This window comes from Saccopteryx leptura, chromosome 1, assembly GCF_036850995.1.
Source record: "Saccopteryx leptura isolate mSacLep1 chromosome 1, mSacLep1_pri_phased_curated, whole genome shotgun sequence".
Classification (NCBI taxonomy): Eukaryota; Metazoa; Chordata; class Mammalia; order Chiroptera; family Emballonuridae; genus Saccopteryx; species Saccopteryx leptura.
In genome coordinates this window covers 91502066-91529476 of record NC_089503.1, presented here as the reverse complement: position 1 = coordinate 91529476, position 27411 = coordinate 91502066, and the positions used below count along the sequence as shown (strand labels likewise).

At 38.0% G+C, this 27411-nt stretch overlaps 1 protein-coding gene across 1 annotated transcript; it reads right to left on the bottom strand.

The window, feature by feature from the left end:
* Window positions 1-234: 234 nt before the first annotated feature.
* AASDHPPT (aminoadipate-semialdehyde dehydrogenase-phosphopantetheinyl transferase) lies at window positions 235-27333 on the bottom strand. The gene is made up of 6 exons (XM_066371588.1): window positions 27075-27333; window positions 25301-25526; window positions 13186-13307; window positions 12460-12621; window positions 4450-4521; window positions 235-2342 (listed from the first exon to the last, which is right to left on the bottom strand). Exons 1-6 carry the CDS (start codon window positions 27255-27257, stop codon window positions 2178-2180), a joined length of 930 nt encoding a protein of 309 aa, XP_066227685.1. The 5' UTR covers window positions 27258-27333; the 3' UTR covers window positions 235-2177.
* Window positions 27334-27411: the final 78 nt, after the last annotated feature.

Sequence of the window (27411 nt, the reverse complement as noted above, 5' to 3'; positions counted from 1 at the left end):
TAAAATTGAAAAATCTAGCAAAAGCAATTTATGAATGTTATTTAGAAATATAAATAACAAAAAAAATCAGCAAAAAATGAGGTGAAAGAGCTTGTTCTGGAGACAGGAATGGGAAGAGGTCAAGGTAGTGGTGTTTTTCATTTAAAAAAATTATTGATCTATTTGACTCTTTAAACTATGTGTATGTGTAACTCATTAAGAAAGAACAGAAAAACAACAAAATCTAGCACAATATCTGGCTCATAAAAATTCATTGTTAATCGTTTTATTATAATGACAAGACAGATGACAGCTTTTCATATCATCATTACATTCATGCTAGGGATAATGCTTCCTCTATTAGATATGCTGCTTAATCTGTTTAAAACACATTATTTACTACGCTTGAAATATTTGGGCATGCTTAGTAAAATAAAAAATTATAAAACATTCCAATTTCTTTTTACTAAGTATCTAATTTTAAACAATTTACACACAACTTTCAATTTTAGTAATGGAAACAACAAAATTATTTCACTTCTTGATATTAAATAACAAGACTAACTCTCAAAACATGCACTACAACCGACTACATAATAGATTCTATCATCAATATGATGGTATTGGCATTTTATATATTATGTTCCCACTTTAAATTAAATCCTATAAACAGGCAGACAATGAACAGGTAGTTCATTAAAAAAGAAATAAAAACAGCCAATAGTAACACTATCTTATCAACCTCATTTGTAATAAAACAGGAATTTTTAAAAAGGTACCATTTTTCACTTATATTGGCAAAAATTAAAAAAAAAAATCTAGTTTACCAGGAAATACGCGGGTGGAGGTGAGGTGATCACACATATAAAACTGGAAGTGTAAGTTGCACAGCAGTTTTGGAAAGCAATCTGGCAAATACTTAATCAAAGGTCCAAAATAATTTAGTCCCTTTGAACCAATCATTCCATTTCCAGAAACTTTCTCAAGGATATCATTAAGCATGTACCTCAAAAAGTGGTTACAAAGATATCCACTGCACTGCCACTGACAGTAAAATCTGCAGACAATTAGATGTCTAACAAAGAGGAAAGATGAGCAGCTTGTGGGCCACCTCCCTACAGCAGCGGCAGGCTCCCCAGCCTGCCCTCCCTTCTTCCTCACCAAGACTGCTCCCCAGAGTCCAGTGGTCAGATTTCTCAGTGATCTGAGTCAAGGGAAACTGAGGGGAAATCTGGGGACTTATAGAAAATGTACTCCTCACTGACAAAACTGAGTGTGAAAGGAGAAATAACCTTTCCTGACTCTCAGGTGCAATTTTACGAAGATATGAAGCTGGAAGTTACAGCAGCAGCTTGTGACCATGAGACAAGCCTTACGCAAGGCAAGCAAAACTGAAGCAGAGGCAAAAGAGTGTCCTTAGTAACACCTCTGAGCCATGTGTTGTGTGAGATAATACATGTCCTTGGTCACCTAAGTCAATTATATTTGGATATTGTTGCCTGGTCAAAAGCATCCCAACTGATATTAGCCATACAATAGAATCAGAACTAGTAAAAGTTTTGCCACAGAAGTAATTATGAATGATAGATGTGCAATTAAGACAAAAACATTACAAAATAGTATGTCCCCATTTTTTATTAAAAACAAGTATATTAATATGGATTCAAATTGCCAAGAAAGGTTTTAGAAATACATAGTTATCTCTGATATAGTTAGGTTTGAAAGACAGTAATTTAAATGCTTCCTTATTGCATTTTTGGACTTTGTTTTTTCTACAACAAGCATGTACAGGCATGCCTCAGAGATATTGCGGGCTCAATGCCAGACACCGTAACAAAGCCAGTCATAATCTTTTTGCTGGTGGAGGGTCTTGCCTTCCATTTGTGAAAAATGCAACACTTGTGAAGAGCAGTACAGTGAAGCAATGAAGCAAAGTGCAATAAAACAAGGTATGCCTGTACCATTTAAGGTTCTGCCACCCTTTCCTGTCTTCTGTCAATTCTATATGATTCTGAAAAGAAAAGGTAAATGTGTATTCTACTAAGTTATTTTGAACTGGTAGTATGCTTTTTTAATAGGAATGTTAGTAGTTTTTCTTTTCCAAACTGTTTTGTGAAATAAAGTTTGATAGTATCAGGCATTTATTTTTTAGTGAGTACAGAATATTACAACAATTTCCATTTCCCTTTGTTACTTTATCATGACTTTGTACCATTTCGTATCAGAATTTCTTCTGTGAAACAAAAACAGTCCCAAAACGAAGGATCTTCTGGAGTCATAGGAACAGCAGATGATATTAAATCATTATAGGTAAGAATAGTAAACTGCCTCTGGGATGGTTTAGAATCATCCTCAGATGAAGCCTGAAAGGGAAAAATTACCTCATTGTTACACTGCGTGGTAATTTTACAATCTTATGATTAGGAAAATAAGAAATAAAACCAAATTCATTTCAGTAATACTAAAGTACAACATAGTAGGATTTCTAAGTGTTTTTACTCCTTATATTAGTGTTGCCAATATAAAATATTAAAAAAAAATGAAATAACCTGATTCTCACAATTTTTGTACATAATAACCTGTAGCATTTGTTTTGGAGAGCAAAACAAATGTGGACATAAGTCACACTTCCACAAATTCTAATTGAGGACATGAATTGAAAGGGATTCCAAAATGTTAACAAGAAGGTGGGTTATTCTGATAGAGGGGAGTCACGAGGCCAACTTTCGATTAATACTCTAGACCAGGGGTAGTCAACCTTTTTATACCTACCGCCCACTTTTGTATCTGTTAGTAGTAAAATTCTCTAACTGCCCACCAGTTCCACAGTAATGGTGATTTATAAAGTAGGGAAGTAACTTTACTTTATAAAATTTATAAAGCAGAGTTACAGCAAGTTAAAGCATATAATAATAATTACTTACCAAGTACTTTATGTAGGATTTTCGCTGTTTGGCAAAATAAATTCTTATAAAACAACTTACTATAGTTAAATCTATCTTTTTATTTATACTTTGGTTGCTCCGCTACAGCCCACCGTGAAAGCCGGGATGCCCACTAGTGGGCGGTAGGGACCAGGTTGACTACCACTGCTCTAGAGAGTGAGTCTGATAAAATTCCCGTACCACACAGAGATGCAAAACTTCTTTAGAAAATGACTCATTCAACACTGAACTTAAATTCTATCATATACTCTGAAATAGAGCCTTTGTTCACAACTGAACCTTTTTTTTTTTTTAACAATTCTATACATTTTAGTAAAGATACCACATAGATTTTATATAGTGCTTAAACAAGGTCAAAACTTTTTTAATGAGATTTATGTCTCACAGATATGCTGATATGGTTATCCCAATTTAGAATACGGAGAAACTGAGGCTCAGGAAGATCAACCATTTTGCAGACACTCACCACACAGTTTTAAATGATAGACCTAGGCCTGGAACCCAGCCTTCTGAATAGTATTTTTGTCCTTTTCTTATTATGTCAATGCTGCTGCCTAAACAGGCTCTCTCCAGTGAGAAAAAAGGAAGTACCACATGTGTAAATGTTACAAAAACTATAAAGCTCTATGGAAATATAAGGTATTCAGAGTGCAGAGTTGAAGTCATACAGGACAGGTAACAAAGATAGCTAATAACCTTTCTTAGAGCACCTTCAAATAGGAGTCGCGGAGTCAGCTTTAACATGCCATCCCTTTTTAAGGAATTTTAATCCTTTCTTAACCTAAGGCATGGTCTGTGGACCAACCTATTTTTCTAGAGATTATATATATATATAGATCATGCCACATTCTCTCAGATGGATTCCTTAAAAATGTTATGATATAGTTTCAATTAGTGTAACATTATCAACATTCCTTAAATACTACTGCAGTTACAACTATATGTAGGCTAAGAGTCCTTGACCTAAAGTTTTATTTTTAATTTCTCAATTAATATTCAATAGAAGTAAAAATTGGAAGAACTGAGATGGATGTTATGCCACAATATGACATAAGGTCTCTCACGTGTTTGATGCTATTAACTTTGGGAATAATTTAAGATAGTACTTTAAAAGAGGGAAGGGGTTCAATCTGCCAGATAATTCCACCACTCACCACCACCTGTCAACTTGGTACCCTCATACTCAAGACATTCCCTGGGAAGTAATCTACTGCTGCAATCAGTCAGGTAGTGATTTTCTTGAATTTCAATTGAAACTGTAACGGTATTACTACTTTTTTCTGTGTGACAAAGTATTTGAATGTAAAGCAGGTAACATACTTCTTAAAAATTTTCTGTAAAATCTCAGATGAGCTTAAGGATTTGATTACAAAAAACATTTTTAAACCTTTAATTTAAAAACAAATTTTAAAAACCTCTCTAAAACTGATATAAACCAAGTGATTATTTCTACCAAAAAAGAACAAACTCAGTATTAATTCATGCTTTTAAATTAAAAGTCAGAGAAATCTTAAATCAATCTTACATCCTGATGTCTAGATCCATCGGGCTTCCTAAGAGCAACTGCAACAAAATGGTGCTCATCTATTTTGCTTTCCTAAAAAATAAAAGGTAAGTAAATACAGGTTAATTACTAAGCATGTAAACTTAGATATACTTTTATTTACATCTTTAAAATTTCACTCTCTCTCTCTCTCTATACACACACACTTATATTCTGCTGCTTCCCCCAACCATATACCGTATTTCCCCATGTATAAGACGCTCCATGTATAAGATGCACCTTAATTTTGGGGCCCAAAATTTGAAGGAAAAAAAAAAGGTATTACATCAAGTTATTAAATTCAAGATTTACTCATCATAAAATTCATACAACTCCTCATCACTGTCAAGTGCAGGTAAAAAAAAAAAATCTACTGTATAAGAGGCACCCAGTTTTTAGACCCCAAATTTTTTTAAAAAGGGCATGTCTAATATGTGGGAAAACACGGTAAGGAAAAGTCAAATACATTTTGACCCTTCAGTATGAACCCCGAGGCCATTTATCCGGCCCCCGCCACACTTCCAGAAGGGGCACCTCTTTCATTGGTGGTGAGAGGAGCACTGTATGGGCGGCAGCACCGCAAAGCGCAGCATCACTCACATACATTACTACTTTCGGTGAATTGAAATACTGGTCAGTTGATGTAAATTTACTTGTTCTTTATTTTAAATATTGTATTTATTCCCGTTTTGTTTTTTTACTTTAAAATAAGATATGTGCAGTGTGCAGAGATTTGTTCAGGTTTTTTTTTTTTTTGGTTTTTTTTACAGGGACAGAGAGTCAGAGAGAAGGATAGATAGGAACAGACAGGAACGGAGAGAGATGAGAAGCATCAATTATGTTTTTGTTGTGACACCTTAGTTGTTCATTGATTGCTTTCTCATATGTGCCTTGACCACAAGCCTTCAGCAGACTGAGTGACCCCTTGCTCGAGCCAATGACCTTGGGTCCAAGCTGGTGAGCTTTTCACTCAAGCCAGATGAGCCCTCAAGTCGCACTCAAGCTGGCGACTTCGGGGTCTTGAACCTGGGTCCTCCGCATCCCAGTCTGATGCTCTATCCACTGCGCAACCGCTTGGTCAGGCTCATAGTTTTTTTTTTTATAGTCTGGCCCTCCAACGGTCTGAAGGACAGTGAACTGGCCCCCTGTGTAAAAAGTTTGGGGACCCCTGATGTAGATCCTAACAGGAATTTTCTCTCACATAACCATAGTGGCTACTAACTTTGGTTAATATAGCATGAACTAGTACTTAAATCTACTTTCTGTATTCCAAATTTTTGAACTAATCCAATGTCTTTTACAGCTTTTCCTCAACTCTAGTACCGGAGACAGCCTAGGGTTAAGTGTTACATTCAGTAGTTACATCTTGCTAGTGCTTCTTTTGCAATTGCTACTTTAAAATATAAGTCCCATTCTCCCCTTTTCACTAATAAAACACTGCTGAATTGGGGTTTGTCTGCTGTCACTTGAGTACTACACAGAGGCTGTGTCCTATCTAGAAACACATGTAGATAGCCATCTGCCCTCACTGGGGATGTTAATTTTTGTATGTTTAAAACTAACATTAAAAAAAAAATCAGATTGCAACACTAGTTTATAAACATTGTTAACTACACACTATATACTATGGAAAATCATGGTGGAACTTTATAGATAAGACAAAGAATATGCACCTTTCTATTTTCCCGTATGTATGAGACAGTAGGATGGGGGGGGGGGGAGGGGCTTTAAAATGTAATCGATACTGAAGCAGTTACCAAGGAAAAGTAGGAGTAACTATAAAAAAAAGTAAACAGGCCCTGCCAAGGTAGCTCAGATGGTTAGAGCATCATCCCAATATGTCAAGATTAAAGGTTTTGATCCCTGGTCAGGGCACACAGAAGAATGAATCAATAAATGCAGAAGTAAAACAAATTAATGTTTCTCTCTCTTTTTAAAATCAATACATTAAAAGAAAAAACTAAAAATTTTCACTGAAAAGCCACTTTACTAAGGCACATTTCCATAAGACATCAGGTGAAATAGGAAACTCTAATCAGAAACTGAACTATCATACTTAGAGACTCTATATCCTTTATCTTGTTTTTCTTATCTTCACACTTTAAGATATCAAAATGAACAAAAACTAAAATTCAGTAACAATAAATTTAGGAAAATATATTTAAAGAGAAAAAAATATAACTAAGTATCAGAAAAGATTTAGTAGGTTATTTTCCCTTTAGCTCATGGCTGTCCTCCCATTCTATACACTGACTTTATTAATGAACATGATAACCTAGAAATGTTTCGGCTACAATTACTTTGGAAACCACTTAGCTCAGCAGTTGTGAAGTATCTGTATCTTAGCAGAATATCGGAGGTAATCATGAGCAACAGCCAGTTTTCTCACTCAGTCTGTCCACTGAAATGCCAGGCCTGTCTTCTCCTTACGGCTCTCAGCTTCCATTTCAGATATGCTAATTTCTTAAATGTTATTAAAAACATTAAGCAGATTTTAAAAAATCTTTTTCTTTATGTAATTTTCACTTCAAGTGTTCTTTTGAGTCTGTGAGAAAATAAATACCCCTTTTTCTGAGCATGTAGAATTTTACTATATATCCTATGATGGCACCATCCTTTAATTCCACTTGGATGAGGGCAGCATCTGTAGCCTCTTGTATCAATTAATTGGGTGCCAGTAGATACCTTCCAGATGCATACCTGGAGTTAAGGTTGTTCTTGCAGGCATTCTTTTAATGCTGCCTACAGAAAGAGGACTTTTTCCCCCAGACTTAGCTAAATCAGTTCTCACGTTATAAAGAAGAGAATGTATGAATCCAAAGCAGTAAAATTATTCACTGGCTATATGCATTAATAAAACTAGTCTCCAAATGTAGTACTTATTAGGTTATTTGTTTTGTGTCCAACACAGGCAACAGTACTTTCTCAAAATGGCCCAGGTACCTAAATTTTGTCATATGGGAAAAAATCTAGACATGGGGCAAATGACGTCTGGTCATGATGGCTGTTTCAGGAAATGGTAGCTACATATTAGGGAAAGGAGAACAGATTGCAGCTAGCTTGTCCTGTGCTGATCTTTTTTATTTTTTGTATTTTTCTGAAGTTGGAAACGGGGAGGCAGTCAGACAGACTCTCGCATGCGCCCAACCGGGATCCACCCGTATGCCCACCAGGGGGCGATGCTCTGCCCATCTGGGGCGTCGCTCTGTTGCAACCAGAGCCATTCTAGCGCCTGAGGCAGAGGCCACAGAGCCATCCTCAGCGTCCAGGCCAACTTTGCTCCAATGGAGCCTTGGCTGCGGGAGGGGAAGAGAGAGACAGAGAGGAAGGAGATGGGGAGGGGTGGAGAAGCAGATGGGTGCTTCTCCTGTGTGCCCTGGCCGGGAATCGAACCTGGGACTCCTGCACGCCAGGTCGACGCTCTACCACTGAGCCAACCGGCCAGGGCCCTGTGCTGATCTTTTATTTGGAGTCACATGTAAAAAGTAGGAACGGCTGAACCTTCTCTGTACCTTTTTCTCAGTTTACTAAAGGACTAGGTAACCCAGTGTAGGAATACAAGGCAATTTATTCTTTCTCATCATTTTTCCCTTTAGAGAAGTTTGGACACTTCATTTTTCTCTTTCTCTGGATAAAATCTTGAACAGGCCCTGGTCGGTTGGCTCAGCGGTAGAGCATCGGCCTGGTGTGCGGAGGACCAGGTTCAATTCCCAGCCAGGGCACAGAGGAGAAGCGCCCATTTGCTTCTCCACCCCCCCCCCCCCTCCTCTCTGTCTCTCTCTTCTCCTCCCACAGCCAAGGCTCCATTGGAGCAAAAATGGCCCAGACACTGGGGATGGCTCCTTGGCCTCTGCCCCAGGCACTCGAGTGGCTCTGGTAGCAGCAGAGCGACGCCCCGGAGGGGCAGAGCATCGCCCCCTGGTGGGCAGAGCGTTGCCCCTGGTGGGCGTGCCGGGTGAATCCTGGTCGGGCGCATGCGGGAGTCTGACTGTCTCTCCCCATTTCCAGCTTCAGAAAAATACAAAAAAAAAAAAAAAAAAAATCTTGAACAGATGTCATAAAATGACATTTTTGGTCATTCTCACATATTTTCTCTCAATCAAGGTGCTTGCCCTGTTTGACCCAATTCAGTTTTATTCTCACCTCATAAAGAGCTTTTCCTCCCACCAACCCAGCTTAAATCTAATTGAGGTTTGGAAGCCTCCAATGGAAAGGGAATTGATTTCATCTTCCTTCCTAACTCCAGACCTTCTGTCTTCCCATTCACTATGCTGCCTCTGGTTCTTCTAGCCTGGGTGAAAATTTAGTGTGTACAAGTACAAATGCAAAGGGAAGAAAGGGCAGTGAAGATCGCATTCAGGGGTCTCAAACTCGCGGCCCGTCCACCAATTTTGTGCGGCCGCAGACTGGCCGGCAGACTAATCCACAAAGTTTGATTAGTCTGAGGCCACACAAAATTGGTGGGCGGGCCACGGGCCGCGAGTTTGAGACCCCTGATTATGCCATGGCTGTACACTGAACTCATAGTCCTTCCTCAGCTCCAAGTTCAAAAGGCTGGCTCTTCAACTTGTGGGGTCCTTTGGAGATGCCCTGACAGGAACCTCCCCCTCCCATCTGTGTTCCTTGACTCTTGGTATGCTTTCCTTGGCTCTACAATCATTCTTTCCTCAACCGTAGTTCTGGCTGTCCACGCCAGCAGACTCATTCTGTTACATTCTCTCTCCCATCCTGGGCCTGTTTATAGTGTAATAAACAATCGACACTTAAATACATGCATCTAAACATAGTTTCCTTGAGCTGATAAAACACTCAGGAGCATTTAGTAGAGCTTAATTGTTCTCCCACGGCTGCCTTCAAATGCGCCCTGACAGAGCTCCCTTCCCAGTTCCCAGACAGGCCTTGAGGCAAACCACACAGCTCTTCAGTCACTTTCAGCTTAAAAAATTTCATCTCACTCCTAAAGCATATATACAATCGTACCCCTGGCCTCACCATGCTCTTCTAATCTTCCTCTTCCACTCTGGTTTCCTGAAAGAGGGAAACTGGAGAAAAGGGGCAGACTAATGACCAAAGCTGTTTAATTCAGTTTTTAGAACTGAGTCGTTTGACATATCCAAATGGTAGCTTTATCTCAAGGATTGGGCACCTGTGGTATTTTTAAGCCCAGTGGCTACCATTTTCCACAACACCTACTGGAGCCACAGGAACTCAGATATCTTTACCACCAAAAAAACAGAAGCACAGCTGGCACAGCTGGCCCAGCCCGACTCTTCCCTCCCTCCCCACCCTGCTATTAGGCCTGTTCCACCAGGCACTATTAAGAATAAAGGATTTCCTATTAGGGAAATGGTTGTTTTACCCTTTTTCAGTACCTTATTACATATTTTTACATAATTTTGTCTAGCGCCTGAGGCAGAGGCCACAGAGCCATCCTCAGCGCCCGGGCCAACTTTGTTCCAATGGAGCCCTGGCTGCGGGAGGGGAAGAGAGAGACAGAGAGGAAGGAGAGGGGGAGGGGTAGAGAAGCAGATGGGCGCTTCTCCTGTGTGCCCTGGCCAGGAATTGAACCCGGGACACCCGCACGCCAGGCCAACGCTCTACCACTGAGCCAACTGGCCAGGGCTAGGTTACAATTTTTTTTTAATTTTATTTATTTATTTAGTTTTTACAGAGACAGTGAGTCAGAGAGAAGGATAAACAGGGACAGAAAGACAGGAACAGAGAGAGATGAGAAGCATCAATCATTAGTTTTTCGTTGCGCGTTGCAACACCTTAGTTGTTCATTGATTGCTTTCTCATATGTGCCTTGACCGCGGGCCTTCAGCAGAATGAGTAACCCCTTGCTGGAACCAGTGACCTTGTGTTCAAGCTGGTGGGCTTTTTGCTCAAACCAGATGAGCCCGCACTCAAGCTGGCGACCTCGGGGTCTCGAACCCGGGTCCTCCACATCCCAGTCCGACGCTCTATCCACTGCGCCACCACCTGGTCAGGCTAGGTTACAATTTTTAATTTTACAGCTGCAACTTTAAATCCCATTGGTTCAACTACCATGCATACGTTAATAATTATGATTGTTTCCCTCTAGCCCAGCCCTTCATTCTATTCACCTGGGTATATCTATGGAATCTCACATACATTCAACTTGACCACTAGTCTTCAGTTATGCAATAGAGAGGCCTATACAAGTCACAGAATTGATAACTTTTTTTTTTTTAGAGAGAGCGAGACACAGATAAGGAGGGAAAGAGATGAGAAGCATCAACTTGTAGTTGTGGCACTTTAGTTGTTACTGATTGCTTCTCATGTGCCTTGATCAAGGGGCTCTAGCCAAGCCAGTGACCCACTGCTCAAGCTAGCATTCATGGGATTCAAGGTAGTGACCTCTGGGCTCAAGCCAGTGACCATGGGGTCACGTTGATGATCCCACGCTCAAGCCAGCTTCCTTCTCGATGTTTCAAATCTGGGACCTCAGCATCCCAGGTTGATACTCTATCCACTGTGCCACCACCAGTCAGGCCGATCATAACATCTTTGACATGTCACATCCTTAAACATCCACAGACAGAACTAGGTTTTAAAATATAAATCTGATCTTATCACTCCCTATTAACACCTGTTAAAATCTTTTGAGAAAATTAGTGAACACTTTCCATTTTATCCGCTCATCACTAATTCTTTATTCTGACACTGACCTTCTCTGAACATAATTCCAGTGATTATTGCAGGAATAACCACATTAGTAAGTGACCCGTTTTTTGGGTTCTGGACACCTGACACAAGCTGTACCAATTACAGTGACAATTCCTTGGCTACAATGACTAGTCAGAAGATTGGCACTAGACCCAAGCAAGGCCAGGGAGTTCCTTCTCCAGGACTTTTAGGACACAAAGGGAATTCATCAATCTCTGTAAAGTTTTATTCTGTAAATTTTGGTACATGTAAGAGTGGTAGGCAGCCATGTTTCCTGCTACACAAACCCAAGAAGTGAAGAAAGCTGATGTACAGAATAAGAAACAAGGGTGGAAAAAAACTGAAGCCTGGATGGATATATAGAAAGGCAAAAGTAAAACATAAGAAAGAGAATTCTGGCCTGACCAGGCGGTGGCGCAGTGGATAGAGTGTCGGACTGGGATGTGGAGGACCCAGGTTCAACACCCCAAGGTCACCAGCTTGAGCACGGGCTCATCTGGTTTGAGCAAAGCTCACCAGCTTGGACCCAAGGTCGCTGGATCGGTCTGCTGTAGCCCCCCGGTCAAGGCACATATGAGAAAGCAGTCAATGAACAACTAAGGTGTTGCAATGAAAAACTAATGATTGATGTTTCTCATCTCTCTCTGTTCCTGTCTGTCCCTATCTATCCCTCTCTCTGACTCTCTCTGTCTCTGTAAAAAGAAAAGAAAAGAAAAGAAAAGAAAAGAAAAGAAAAGAAAAGAAAAGAAAAGAAAAAAAGAAAAGAAAAGAAAGAAAGAAGGAAAGAAAGAGAATTCTGAGTTTTACAGTCCCAAATTCTAGTTAATTCTCAGACCCAGTTACATGAAATACTCTAGTAGTCTATATAGTATCTTTTAGGCTTAAATGAGTTTATGTTAGGTTTCTCTCTTTAGCAACTAAGAATTGCTAATGACAGAAATCAAATATAGAAAGAAAACAAAATCTTTAATCTGACCCATAATTCCCTGCATGATAGTACCAATCTAGCCTGAAACCCCTCATCACAGTACAGTCCAAATGTCTTCCTTTGGCTGTTAATATCCACAAAGCTCTTCCTATTCCAGGGCCTTTTTTCCCTTCCCTTTTTACCTAACTCACTATGACTAATCTCTCAAGTACCACCTTAAATGTTGTATGTTTTCACAGTATCATTGTCTTCACCTTAGAGCACTAGTATTGGATTTCAACTGTGTTTCGTGTCAAAGACTAGCTTCCCCAATCACTCAAATGCACAAAATAAGCAAATCTTCCCAGTTTTAGTAATTGTAATAAATTTCTTACCTCAAATGCCCATTCTTTTTCTTCTTTTCCATCCAAAAACAAACGTGTCTCTTTATAAACCTGGCCTATATCCAGGTTTAACGGGGACATATCAAATTCAAGCCGCTGCAAATCAAATCCTAGTCCAATACCTATGGCTTTTATGTAGCTCTCTTTCAGTGCCTAAGATACAGAAAAAGATTTTACCTTAGAGCTTTTAGTGATAAAAATTTTCATGAAATCTACAGGCCCAAAACATCTGGACCTTTAACTCTACCCTACATTATTATGGCTTCACGCTATTGTTTTCACTCTGACAGTAGGTATGGAGACAAACCAGCGGTGTAAACTTAAGATTGTAAATCATTTAGGCTCCCTGCACCTCCATTTTCTGATGTATGACATACAACAGTATTTTCCTCATAGTTCTTTTATAATAAAGTAACTAATTTATAAAAGGCTTATTGTCTTCTGACATATTATAAATTTCATACGTGTTTGTTAAATTAGGCTTTATGTGAACAAGTTCCTTTAAGATAGAAAACATTTATAAAAATTGATAAAAAAAATGTATTGTTGAGCTGTCATTATAAATAATGTACACATAAAAACCATAAAGTTCCCAAGTAATAACTTATTTCAAACAGTGTATGAACTACGAAGTAACCAAAAAACTTTTTGCTCCTGTTTTTTGCAGAAAATGAAATCATCAGAGATTTACTCTCAAAATTAGAAAAAAAAATATACCCAATTCCTATAAAACATATCCAGCTGAGTCCATTCATCCTTAAAGCTTCTGATTGTTTCCCATTCTTTGTTGGTAAACTTTCTTTTCATAATATGAAAGAATTCTGAAATTGAACCACGACCTGTCAATTGAGGAAACAGAGAATTAAAAATAGCCATTCTATTACCAAACCTGTCAAAGACAGCACATAAAAGAAAACTATAGGCCAACCTTACTTTTGAATAGTCACAATAATCCTAAACAAAGTATTAGCAAATCAAATTGAGTTGAGAATTAAAAATAACACAATGAAAGGATCTGACTAGCCCAGAAAAAAGATGGCTTAATAGGAAGTGAAATTATATGAATTACTACTTATTTAAAAAGAAAAACCATATAGTTATATCAAGACACCCCCGAACTTTATAAAACTTGTAGCCAAACCTGTTATAAATCTTAGTTAAGAGGAAATTTCTACATGTTAAGACTATCATGAATCCAAAGAACTGTTAAAATAGAGCAATTCTACAAGTTTAAAATTTTACTTTGACTATAAAACAGGAAAAAAAGAACAATTTCTTTATTATAATTTCTTGGAAATGGGGAGAAAGCGGAAAATTATTCTTTCATTGTGAATTATCACTGTGACTGGTAAGTTTACTTATTTCCTTCAAAATAATTGTTTTATGTTACTAATATGACTTCATATAAAACAGATTTTAAGTTCTTTTGGAATACTATGATATAGGCTCATTTTTAAAAAATCTGAAGTATAACCCTAATTCCATGGTTACAAAGACAAAAAATATCACCCAGCACTGTAAAAATAAATGGCAAAAAGGATAGAACTCAAAGGATCTCAAAAAGTTAAGGGCTAAGACAAATTAAAATACACAGTATGTCTTTCATATCATATTTTTCATTATAATTTTGTGTTTGTCTCTTTTTACTACTATTAGGCAGGAACTTTCTATCATTACCCTTTTATTCTAGAGGTATGTAAAATACATACAAATATCAACAAATATGTATTGAACTAATGGTTAAAAAGCAAATCAGTCATGGTTCTTGTCCTCACACACTTACAGCTTAACTGGCCTATCAGAAAGCCTGGGCCCTGGCCATGAATAGTTCAGTTGATTATAAAATGTGGTCCTGATATGCCAACGTTGTATGTTTGATCCCCAGTCAGGACACATACAAGGATCAACCACTGAATGAATAAATAAGTGGAAGAGCAAACTGATGTCCCTCTCTCTAAAATCAATTAAAGAAAATAGAAAAATCCAACCCTGGCCCAAGATAAGTAAACACAATTGTTTACTATATCAATAAATGGATGTTAACTACTATTTGGTAAGTTATTTCCTAAATGTTCTACTGCCCCATTATTTTCCAGAAAACCTTTTGAAGGTAATCCCTCTGCAGATTCTGTTAACGTAGCTTGTCTATTCTAACTCCAGCTCCCATTTCTAAAATCACCAAATTCAAAATGACATTATTAACTGACTGACTACAACTCTTAAAAAGGGACATCTGCCAACATAGTACACCTGGAAAAAAGATGTCAAACTCCCTACTTAATGCTTTCCTGGCATTTTATCACTAACCCTCCCATAAGAATTCAACAATTAGCACTCCTGCTATGATTATTCACTCTAAAAATGCCCAAGTGCTAGATAATGGATCTATTATGATAAGTAAAATTGACACTATCCTAATTTTCAAAGGGAGTTTATAATTTCTCCTACAGATCAATTTACACCTTTTTCATGTCATGGCACACAAACTAATTACTAAAATTCTGCAGCACACACACAAAAAAAACCCCAAAACAAAAACCTATATAGATAGTTTTTGCAGATAAGACAAAAAGAAATAAAGGTTTAATTTTGATTCATTCATACTGGACAGCTAATGTGTTGGCTGCTATCATTTTTTATTTCACAATTTAAGGGAAATAAGGTCAGTTAGGTACTGCATGTTTAAAAATTCTGTGGCAAACCAACGAAAATCGCTGTTCCACAGTAAAGAAGCTCCTTTCCCATAGTTTTCTCAAGGGTAGAGAGAATATTAAGAGTAGTTCTCCCAAAATTTAAGATTCCCCACAACCCCATTTTTCAAAATAATCAAGTCCCCTCGTTTAACCAAGAAATATTTCCGACAACTCTGTAATACTACATAACCCTTTAGTTCAAGACAAAGATCCTTTATTTTCCAAGTTCATTCAAGTTATTTAATTAACCTATGTACTCCTTAGCCCTCTCTTCTCAAAAACATTAGAATCCATTTTATGAATTCACTTAATGTTTACTGTTTGTTATTAATACTATCACTTCCTAAAAGTAGCCCAGCAAAGCTATAAAGTCATTTTATGTACAGCACTGAAGTATTAAACTGAGATCTTAGGAATTCCAGGGCTATGAATCCCTTTGATAATTTGGTGCTTATTCCTTAAGGCCCTTAATAAAAACTGTCTTGGTAAAATACAAGCATCACTATTATATACTGGCTTGACAAATTACACACTCAAGAAAGTAAAGCAAGCAAGCTTGCAAAAGTGATAAAAGTAAATCTGAAGATTTTAAACAACCAGAGCACCACAGGCATATAAATTATGAACTATTTCCTCTTGAATAGATTCTGGCACAAATAGTGTAAAATAATAACAATGGAAAAAATAGCTACCCTGGATCTGGAAGACAGCATAATATAATTTCAGTGAAACTGTAGTTGAACAGAATACTATCCAAGAAGCCTAAAATTTAAAAAGATATGCCTGTCAGCTATACAGTCATTTTATTTGTTGGTTTCTTCAAGTTATAATTTCATAACCTTCAAAAAGCCCTCTAATTTTTAACTAAATGATGGGGTAATCAAGGAAAAAATTTAAATATGCATACTAATAAAAAACTGATTAACATAAAAAGCAATCTAGCACAACCACTGGAAAGCAATCACATAACTGATTATGCACGGTTAAAAGTATCTGATTTGAGTGTTTTCATATACTTTTGATAGCATCTTATTTATTCCACAAAATAAGAGATTTGACAGCAACAGAGAAAGATTTTGTAAATATTCAGCCAAAGCACAACAGCACCACACTGTGGCATCATGGTGGAAATACACAGTAAATGAGCAATTTTCAGTACAAGTACTTATCGAGGAAATTGGAATTAAAAAAAATAGGAAATATCAGAATAGTATATTTGTCCTTTAAACTATCTGAAGACAGCACAATTATTGGACCTATAAATTGGCAAAGTCACCTTATAATACCATCACATATTCATGTCTATTATAATCTTCATTTTAATCATCCCATTACCACACATGTAAAATCCTAAGTATTTACCCATATGAAAGACAAACTGACTGAAAATTTATATAGAACCATTAATCAAGTTTTAAAAAATCAAATCATCCATCTTACAGCTCAGTGTTTAGGAAAAAGCAGTGTTAGATCTCTAAATGTCACAATAATCAACTAATCAAGGTCATATAGCAAGTAGGAAGCTTCTTAAACATACAATAGTAACCTACAGCAAAATAACTTATAGTCAATAAATACTCTTAGCTGCTATTGCAAGCCTACAGAAAGAAAGTCCTACTAGCCCTACAACCTCAAGGCCAACCAACATCAATCTCATTCCAAAACAACACATCTGTATCTCAGTTAAAGGCTGACATTGTTAAAGGGGCCAGTTATTTTAGGGAGGAATTGAGCAATGTCCACCTGTGTGCCTCAAAGTAATGAAATTTAGCTTTGGATAATGAATTGTACTAGAAATTCTAGTAGTTTTATTTTCTAAGTACTGAATTACATGTAATCTTGCTTTCATGTGAGGTGACTGTATTCTAAAATTTGAGTTAATACGTGCAAAATAATGCTTGACTTATTAGCTCACTTGTCTGGGAATTTATCCAGATATAAACCCAGAATACAACAAAAATATCTGAGCTGCTATTATAGGTTTAAAAAATACCATAAAGCCTGTGGTATGCTACTGATGAAAGAGCTCTTTAAGCCCTCCATACACGTGGTTTTCTATAGTAAAAACACTAGACTGAGATATGACTTAGGCATGAAACTCAATTTCTTGGGCAATCCTAAACTGCAGTTGCTCTAAGTGTTTATACTTAGATGGGCATTTATCAGCAACTATATGTATCAACACATACAGGCAAGAAAAGGGCCTAAGAGTTAGGACTACATGGCTGCAAATGTGTTAACCTTCAAGTAAAGTAACGGACTCCCAAAGCAGGGTAGAGGGGGCAAAGGGTGGAGCCACCCTGAAGAGCTAGAGGAACGAGCAGGGAGTCACAAAAGATTAACCTCTGGCCTTGACACTTTTGTAATTGCACTGCTGCACTATAAACTTGGTTGAGACCCATGACCCTTTTTCCATCAACTTCCCCTTTTAAAAACAGGAATGTCTACCCTATGCCTGCCCTACCAATGTGTTTTAGAAGCAGATGATCTGTTCTCTAGTTTCATAGGTTCACTAAAAGGAGAGAAATTTTGCCTCACATTGCATCATACCCAGACATTCACCCACACCTGATTTAAATGATTCAGACAATCAGATTTGGAACTTGTTGATATTCAGATGAGACTTAGGATTTAAATTTAATGCTGGAATAGTTTAAGACTTAAGGATGCTGGGATGGGGTGACTTTGCATGTCAGATGGATATAAATTTGGCAGGGCCAAAGGATGAACTGTACTGGATTGAATAGCATTGCCCAAAATTCATGCCTACCTAGAACCTCAGAATGTGATCTTGTTCAGAAATAGTTATAATCAAGGTATAATCAAGTCATACTAGATTAGGGTGGGCCTTGTTATTTAACAACTGGTTTGCTTATAAGGAAAAATATTTAGATACACAGAGAAACTATAAGGGAAAAGGTCAGGTGAAGATGAAAGCGCAAATAGGCCAAAGAATGCCAGATTGCCAGGAAATGAGGAAGAGGCACAGGAGTTTTCCTGACCTGGCAGAGGGAGCATGGTACTGTTAATACTTACACTGACTTCCAGCTTTCAAAACTATGAGAGAATAAATTTCTGTTGTTTTAAGACACAAAGTCTGTGGTACTCTGTTAGGAGTCCTAGAAAACTAATAAATACGAATACAATTTAACTTAAATGTACAGATACACTTAACCACTCCTAAGAGCTTTGGGTGTCATTCCCTGGAGTCAAATGTTCAAATTCTGACTCCATCACTTATTTTATTTATTGTGAGGCAGACAGAGACAAGAGAGAGGGACAGATAGGGACAGACAGGAAGGGAGAGAGATGAGAAGCATCAATTCTTCATTGCAGCTCCTTAGTTGTTCATTGATTGCTTTCTCGTATGTGCCTTGATGGGGGGGGGGGCCTACAGCAGACCGAGTGACCCCTTACTAAAGCCAGTGACCTGGGGCTCAAGCTGATGAGCCTTGCTTGAAACAGATAGCCCGCACTCAAGCTGATGACCTCAGGGTCTTGAACCTGGGTCCTCCACGTCCCAGTCTGATGCTCTATCCACTGCGCCATCGCCTGGTCAGGCTCCATCACTTCTTTACTGTTAATTTTCATCTCTGTACCTATTTCTTAAAGCTATAAATTAGGGTCAAAGACTTGGGTATATTAAGGAATAAACAGGTGAAGTGTCCAGAGATTAAGTACTTAATGTTAGCTCTAAGGTTGTTGGGGTAGTTGTTACTGTTATATGTATGTCCTCTTTTGTGAATTATTTTATCAAATCCTTTATCCATTTCATTCATCAAGTAAGTCTTAAGTGATTTTTCATTGATACTCACAAGCATTTTATATATTAACTATATTAACCTTTGTTATATTTGCCATAAATATCCCCCCCACCCGGTTTGTGAAGAGGAAAGCTATAATGAATGCAAACACATCTGCTGACTTAGTGGTTTCTTGACTTGTGGCACCCTTTTTAAAGAAACCTAACCAAATATACCACCCTGTGTTTTAGTAATTGTTATTAAAACCTAAATCTAACTATATTTTTGTATAGTATGAGACAAGGATCTAATGGCTTTGTAATTTCATTCATAAAATATGTTGGTGCCTGACCAGGCGGTGGCACAGTGGATAAAGCATCAGACTGGGAGGCGGAGGACCCAGGTTCGAGACCCCGAGGTCGCCAGCTTGAACGCAGGCTCATCTGGTTTGAGCAGAGCTCACCAGCCCCATGGTCAAGGCACATATGAGAAAGCAATCAATGAATAACTAAAGTGCCACAATGAAAAACTGATGATTGATGCTTCTCATCTCTCTTGCGTTCCTGTCTGTCTGTCCCTATCTATCCCTCTCTCTGACTCTCGCTGTCTCTGTTAAAAAAATGTTGGTTACAACCATTGTCTTTGTTGGCTCTGTAAATTGCATCTAATATAATGTTGCCCAAACATTACCCTCTAGAAATCATCTGGGAAATTGTTTACATATAGAATACTTAGTTTCATCTTAACAATTCTGGTTCAGTAGGTCTAGGTGGTTTCAAAATAGCTGATATTTTATTTTTAATAAACATCCTGGCTGCTTTTAATGTAAATTAACAACTACCACACAACCTTAGAGTACAGCTGAGCTTGAATAACAGAGGTTTGAAATGCAAAGGTACACTTACATGTGGATTTTTTCCAATAAATATAGTTGGTCCTCCACATCCCAGGATTTCACATCTGTGGATTCAACCAACCACAGACAGTATTTTTGATCCAAGGCTGAGAATCTATGGATGCAGAGGGCTGACTGTATGCACTGTTCTACATCATTTTACATGAGGCATTTGAGCATTTACAGATTCTGGTACCTGTGAGGGTTCCTGGCACCAGTCCCACAGGGATGGCCATACCAAGGGATGGCTGCAGTTAAGTTGTTCGGGAGTCAAAAAGTTATACACAGATTGTCAACTGCATGGGAAGCTGGTGCTCCTGAGGACTGCACTGTTCAACGGTCACCTGTACTTATATCTAGGCTGAAGTGGATGAAACAAGATAATGTATACAAGGCATTTAACAGTGTCACACAAATAAGATTTTCTCAGTATATTACTAATTCTCCATTATGACCACACTCAAACCCTCTGTACAGTGGAAAAGACCCATTCAGTAACTGGGAAGGAGGAATACTCCCTGCCAGTGATGACCGGTTTTTTCATTAAGAACTTCAGAGTACAAAGGGAAGTGATTTATTTAAGTTACTTACAGGCTCTAAAGCTCCAGGCTTAAAAAAAAATGCTTTAACTAAGTACATTGTGTAAAATGCAGAGCTAGAAGAGTGTAGATCAACCTAGACAGTAATGACGGTGGAATAGACTGCAGCAGGAAGAAAGCTGAAAACTGAATCTCGGTGGGATAAAAATGGAGGAGAGAAAAAGCTAGGGAGAAAAATGGAGAGTGAGGAAGAAGACTCCAAGAAAGAACTATTTTTAATCATAATTCACTGATGAGAACAGTTTATATTTTAAATAGTATCTGATATGATATGTAATTACTGGTTTTCATTGTGGTTGTGTACGTATTTTTTCATTTTTCAACAAGTCTAGTATTTTCAGCAAAACTGAGAACTATCACTTGTACATTAAATACATATGGAGCACCTGCTATGTGCTAGACACTTTTAGGTACTAGGTACACCTGTGGTAAATGCAAAGAAGCATGGTTCCTGAGCTTATCTAATGAGGAAAACAAATAATAATCAAATACTAAGTACTAGTTACAAATGAAAAGGGCCACAAAGGAAAAGCAGATCAGCTGGTTAGGAAAATCACTGATAGGAGACACTGGCTTACTTTTCATCCTTCCAGTCTGAGGTACCGAATGAAAATATGGAGAGCAGAACAGCAGAGGGAGCAGTTTTCTGCAACCTTGAACAATAAAAGTACGCTATATCCAAGGTAATAAAAGAGTAGATACAAAAAATAGTGAGCAGAGAGCAGCTAAAATGCAAACAGAAGAGATAAATCACATTAAGATAACAACAGCCATGTTAAATGGATTGGATTATATTAAGAACCAATCTAAAAGTTTTAAGAAAACTGCTGTAGGATTGTTTATAAAGGCCACTCCAACTTTGTATTAACTAGGTGAGTACAAAAGTAAGAAGGGGGAACCAATTAGGAAACCATTAAAATATATAGTACAGGAAAGAAATAGACCCTACTACATTCCTAGCTATCAAATAATACCACCACTTACCTTATAACAGTTTTCTAGAAAAGTTCTATGATAATCATTTCAAAGCTCTTAAATTAGTATTAAATCTCAAAATATTGAGTCATTTGTGCTGCCAATTAATATCCTGCCAAGTTTAAACTAAAGATGTAAAGCTGAAAATAAATGTAAAACCATGGGAAAAAATCTTGGGTCTTTCCCCAAACTATCTTATGTTTTCTTATTTTGTAAATATGGAAATAAAACTGAACCATTCATAAAACTATGCCTTCTTTTACATTTATAATATATAATGGTAGATAAAAATTAAAAAACAAGAAAAAAACAGATTTTCCAATTGGGTGTAGCAAATTACAATGACCTACACAACTCGCCTCCCAGGGTTAGGAATGTACTGCACTGCCAGTTCACTTATATCAGGGTCCTCAATCTTATACCTGCTGGCCTCTAGACAGACATTAAACAAATTCTGAATACCAACTATGCACCGGTCGCTCTTTTCTAAAGTTCCTTTCTCCATTAAGCAAATAAAGTGGTGGTTGCAATAATCTCTTTAATTGTGGCCACCTGGCTAAAAAGAAGAAATCCAAAGCTTCCTAGATCCAGTAAATATATTTTCTCCTGCCCTGCCACAGCAGTAACGGGAGAAGTGGGTGGAGGGAAATGATCCGCACCTAGTAGAAAGGGCTAATGTGACAAGCAGGAAAGACTCCACAAGTTTCTACATTAGGCTTACCTGCTGACAAAATGGGAGTAATAAAACTGAGTTTTTCAATATATTTTTCCCTCAAAGACTGACTCTATCCTCAGAGTTGATAATTAAAAACAATGTCCAGTACAAAGTACAATATTTCCCTTGTTGCTGTCCTAAGTTTTACCCTCCATCACTGTTCCATTTCTTTACTTAAGTCTCATAAGCAAAACAATTCAAATGAATTGCCAGTGAAATAAACCAGTGTCTAATTCCCACCTTGAAAAATGATGTCCAGTCAGACTTCAGAAATTGACCATCACTAGTGATGACTGGAAAATATCTTTTGCCCTATGTTTTACTGAATATATCACAGCTTTCTGGCAACAACGCAGCCAAAGAACAGAAAAAGGCCTAGATATTAGGATTAGTCAAGTAAGATAATAAAAGTTGGGAGTAAAAAAGTCTTAATAAAACAAACTAAATGTTCAATCAATGTTCAATTATCTTCCTATCATTTATTTAAAGTTTCAATTAGTAATGAATTACTTGTTTTTCCAGTATTGACCAAAGCCAACACTGTCCATCAAGGCAACTGATAATAAAAGGTGTCTTACAGTAAGGTATAATTTCCAGGCAGCTTATCAACCTGATGAGCCAACCTATAATGTATAATTATGCTGACTGCATTTTAAGGAGCAATGGCTTTGCTGATAATTTCTGATTTTAGGAAAAGTTCACATAAGGACAATAAAAAACCATGGAAGTTTATGGGCTCATACCAATGCTCACTGTAAATCCTCTATGCCAGGGGTAGTCAACCTTTTTATACCTACCGCCCACTTTTGTATCTGTTAGTAGTAAAATTTTCTAAATGCCCACCGGTTCCACAGTAATGGTGATTTATAAAGTAGGGAAGTGACTTTACTTTATAAAATTTATAAAGCAGAGTTACAGCAAGTTAAAGCATATACTTTAAATAATTACTTACCAAGTACTTTATGTCGAATTTTTGCTAAGTTTGGCAGAATACATCTTTATAAAACAACTTACTATAGTTAAGTCTATCTTTTTATTTATACTTTGCTAGCTCTGCTACCGCCCACCATGAAAGCTGGAACGCCCATTAGTGGGCAGTAGGGACCTGGTGACTACCACTGCTCTACGCAATGGTTCTTTCAGTTCCTTCAATGACACTACTGAAACCAGATCCACTCCTAAGAAAAATGCACACAACATATAGCAAATAATTTCAATAGGTGAAAATAAAATGACTTGCTGCTCATCCAGGGACTCATGTCAGTAATCCTTGTTATCACTAGCACAGCCTCTTTCTGAGCAAAGAATACCACTGTAATAAAAAGATTTTATGAGCAAGTCAGAGAAAAAAGTAGTTAGTGGGAAAATTCAAGGTAAAACACTGACAGCAAAAGTGAGAGATGAGTCAACGCCATACTCTGAAATCTTACTATATAGCAGCACACAGTATCTATTCATTTGGTAAATATTTACTGGGCATTATTATGACCCAGGTAGGGCACTAAGAGATGTGATAGGATGCCAAGAAATGTGACAGTGACCAAACTCAGATGTGGCTAACAGTTTCTGCTCTCATGTGGCTTATAAGAACCATGGGAATGACAATCACCCTGCTAAATAATTATAAACAGATGTTACGAGAATGCAGGAAATACATTTTATGAGACAGCCTACAACAAAAGAATCCAGCTTAGATGAAAGGTTTACAAAGGCTTCCCTAAAGACTGAGGCGAAAAGTAACTAATAAATAAAATACACAGAAATTGGATTGAGAGATAAAATTAATACAAATCTTCCCAACTCATGGAAACACAAAGATCCCGATGTTGAAGTAGCGGGGACATTATTAGTAAGTTGCACGACAAAATGAGGACTTATGCTGTTTCTCTTAAGAGTTTTCTCCTTGGCTTGTTACTTACCTTTTGATAAAAATAATGTATCGTATACAGTGGTACCTTGACATACGAACACACCAACATACGATTTTTTTTTTTTAAGATATGAGCGAAATTCTGAGATACGAGTCATGATTCGGGAAGCTGCCGCTAGCTGGCACGTTGGCGCACGAATCCAGTATCGGCAGTTTAATATACGAGTTGACTAACTTACAAGCTCAGTTACAGAACAAATTAAATTCGTATTTCTAGGTACCACTGTATTCATTTTAGGATGGATGGGACAATTAAATCTGACAGTATAAGCAAAGCACTTAGTAAAATGCCTTGGCACGCAGTAAGTGCTCATCAAATGTTAGTGATGATGAAAATTATAGTTAAGAGAGCCTACGTTGTAGTAACTCCCTGAGCTTATTCAGCCCCACAGTAAGTTAGTTCCTACAGCCAACAATTACAAATTACTAAGGCAAAATATAAGCAACTTAAATATTTAATAATTGCTAGCTCATTTTTACTTATATAAATGTGATACAAAGAACTGTAGATATAGCATAAATATGTTCTTTTCCTAAGAACTATAAGACTTTATGATTGAGATTATCCCGTAAACAAACCAACAATTTACTGATAAATTCTGAGAAACACTTAAGTGAAACAAAGTTCTTAAAATATACTATGCTTTTGCCCTGGCCGGACAGTTTGGTTGGCTAGAGTGTCATCCTGAAATGCAGAGGTTGTGGGTTTGATCCCTGGTCAGGGCACATGCAGGAACAAAGCAATGTTTCTGTCTGTCTCTCCCTTCCTCTTTAAAAAAAAAATATATATGTGTGTGTGTGTGTGTGTGTGTGTGTACACACACACACACACACACACATATACACACACTATTCTTTTGAATAGAATGTCACTCAACACTGACTGGAGTCCAGTTTGATTTCATATCTATTATATAAATAAGACAAAAAAAGCTAATGAAAAACTGTTCTTTACAAATTTAAGTCTTCTAAAATAGTTTCAAATACAGCCTTACTTAAGCTGAGGTATAATTCAAAAAGAAAATCTTTACATTTCACTTAGCCTCTGGAAAAGTACTGTATGACTCCCCAGCAATGGAGAATCTATCCTTTGTGTAGAAGTCCATTAATATTCAAAATATACCCTTTTTGGATATATGCTTTCTCAAATATACCTACCTTTGAATACTGAACATTTTTCCTAAACTTCACTATCTACTTTACATCTCCTAGCCTGAGATGAGTCAACAGGCATGAATGGAGACAAGATACTTAACTACGTACCACAAAAATGCAACATTACCTGGAAAACTAGTTTTCATTATATCAATTCCAACTTGTAGCTCAGGCTCAGCAGCAAGTACAGCATAGTCCCCCTGATGTGAGATGTTAAAGTTGAAATTGGGGTAAGGGTTCAATGAGTCTTTCGCAAGAACTGGTTTTCCTTTTGCAGTTCTTTGTAAACGAATATTATTCCAAGGGATATTCAATTTCTCTGCAATTAATTTCCTTATCATCAGACGACCAGCCTGTTAATAAAACATAAACATTTGGTATATATAGGTACACTGCTTGTAACATACAAAGTAGTCTATTTTTGTGGTTTCTTAAGTATTTTTTTAGGTTTTAAAAAAGTACACTGCATCGGGATTTCAGCAATATTTAAGCAGATAGAAGAAAACGTTAGTCTTTCCTTAGCAATTCTCTCCTCTCAACAGATTACCAATGTTAACAAGTAGGCATTCTTCCAGTCTTTTCTGTATGTATCTAAGTATATAAGCACATAATTCATAAGCACATAATTTTGCCACCTACGTATATGAAATTCTATTATATGTAGTATTCTACCATGCATAACCTTTTTAACTTGTCTTGGGGATTGTTTCCTATATGTATATAACCATCTAGACCGCACACTTTTACCTGTAGCATATTTAAGAGTATAAAGGAACTATAAATAGATTACTCCATTATTGGACATTTTAGGCTGGCTCTAGTTTTGCTATTACAAAAAATCCCTCAATGAACTAACCCTGTTGTATGTAAGTCTGTGCACATGTACAAGCATTTCTAGATACTACACACCCATCACTCAGTTTCAGCAACTAGTTATGCATGAGCTATCCTTATTCATATATAGCCCCTTCTTCCACCACCACCTAATAATTGAGGAAGAGAGTACTAAAATCACACGAAAACACCCATGGGTATAAGATGACAAAGTATGTAATATTTTGTAAACTATTTTTCAAGGTTTTTGCCTTCAATTCTTAATACTGAAAACTGCAACATTATGAATTTCACAATATCTTACAATTGATAAAAAAAATACGCCAATTATGCCTTCAAAAAATTATGAATTAGCCCAAATTTCAAATGAAAAGGTGTTTCAATCCAGGGACAATTTCAAGGAATGTCTGTGTTTGAAGTGAAGATAATACAGTCTATTTCAAACTGCACTGTGTAGAAATAATTTTTAAACCAAATTTTCCATTTGCTGCTCAAAAATACATCAAATAAAATAATTCTAGTTCCAATGCTGTTCCTCAGGCCATGCAGTCAGGAAGGTAGGCCTGGGACCTCAATCTCCGCGGTTTGCAGGGTCCCGGGTAAAAGGCTGGATCAGGCCTCTCCCAGGTCCAAGGGAGCGCAAGGATAAACCAAGTAACGCCGTCAACATTTCGGGGGGCCTATCACGTGCAGAGTGCCCTTGGAGAGCGGTGGGATATTTTTTGGCCCACGCAAAAATAAAAAACAAGCTACAAAAACATTGCGAAGAAAAAAAAGTTCACAGGCTTTCACTACACCTAATTTTAGGGTCTAGCAGGGTCTCATATCATTTACGACGTGGGAGGGGCTCATTTTTGCCGCGAGCGCGGCCTCGGACGCGACGACAAAGGCCGCGGAGACCAGGCCGCGCAGAGGCTCGGCGGCGCGACCCCTGCGGCCCAGGACCCGCCCCAAGTGCGCTAGGAGGGAGCCGCCGACATCAGGGCCGCAGCGGGTCTCCAGAGCCCGGCCCGCCTCCCCCAACACCTGCTTCCTCGGCTCAAAACACCAAGACCTGTATGTAGTACCATGGCTGCCTTGGCGTCCCGGGCAAAGACGAACTGGCCAATGCGCTCCTTCTCCTCAGGCTGGATCGATCGTACCGCCAGCAGCCATTCGGCTCGGCTTGGCAGCCACGTGCCGCAGGAAAAGGCCCAGCGCACGCCCTCCATTGCTGGTACCAAACAGAACCGCCTGGCGTGCAGAACCATACACTGAAAACGAACACCACCACCACCTCCGGCCTGATGGCGCTGACGCTAGCGTGGCCCCACCCCCTTCTTCCCGACGTCCGTGCGGCGGGGGCGGACGTCACGCTACGTCCAAGGGCACGTTTCCCCCCCACCCCCACCCCCTACCCTTCAC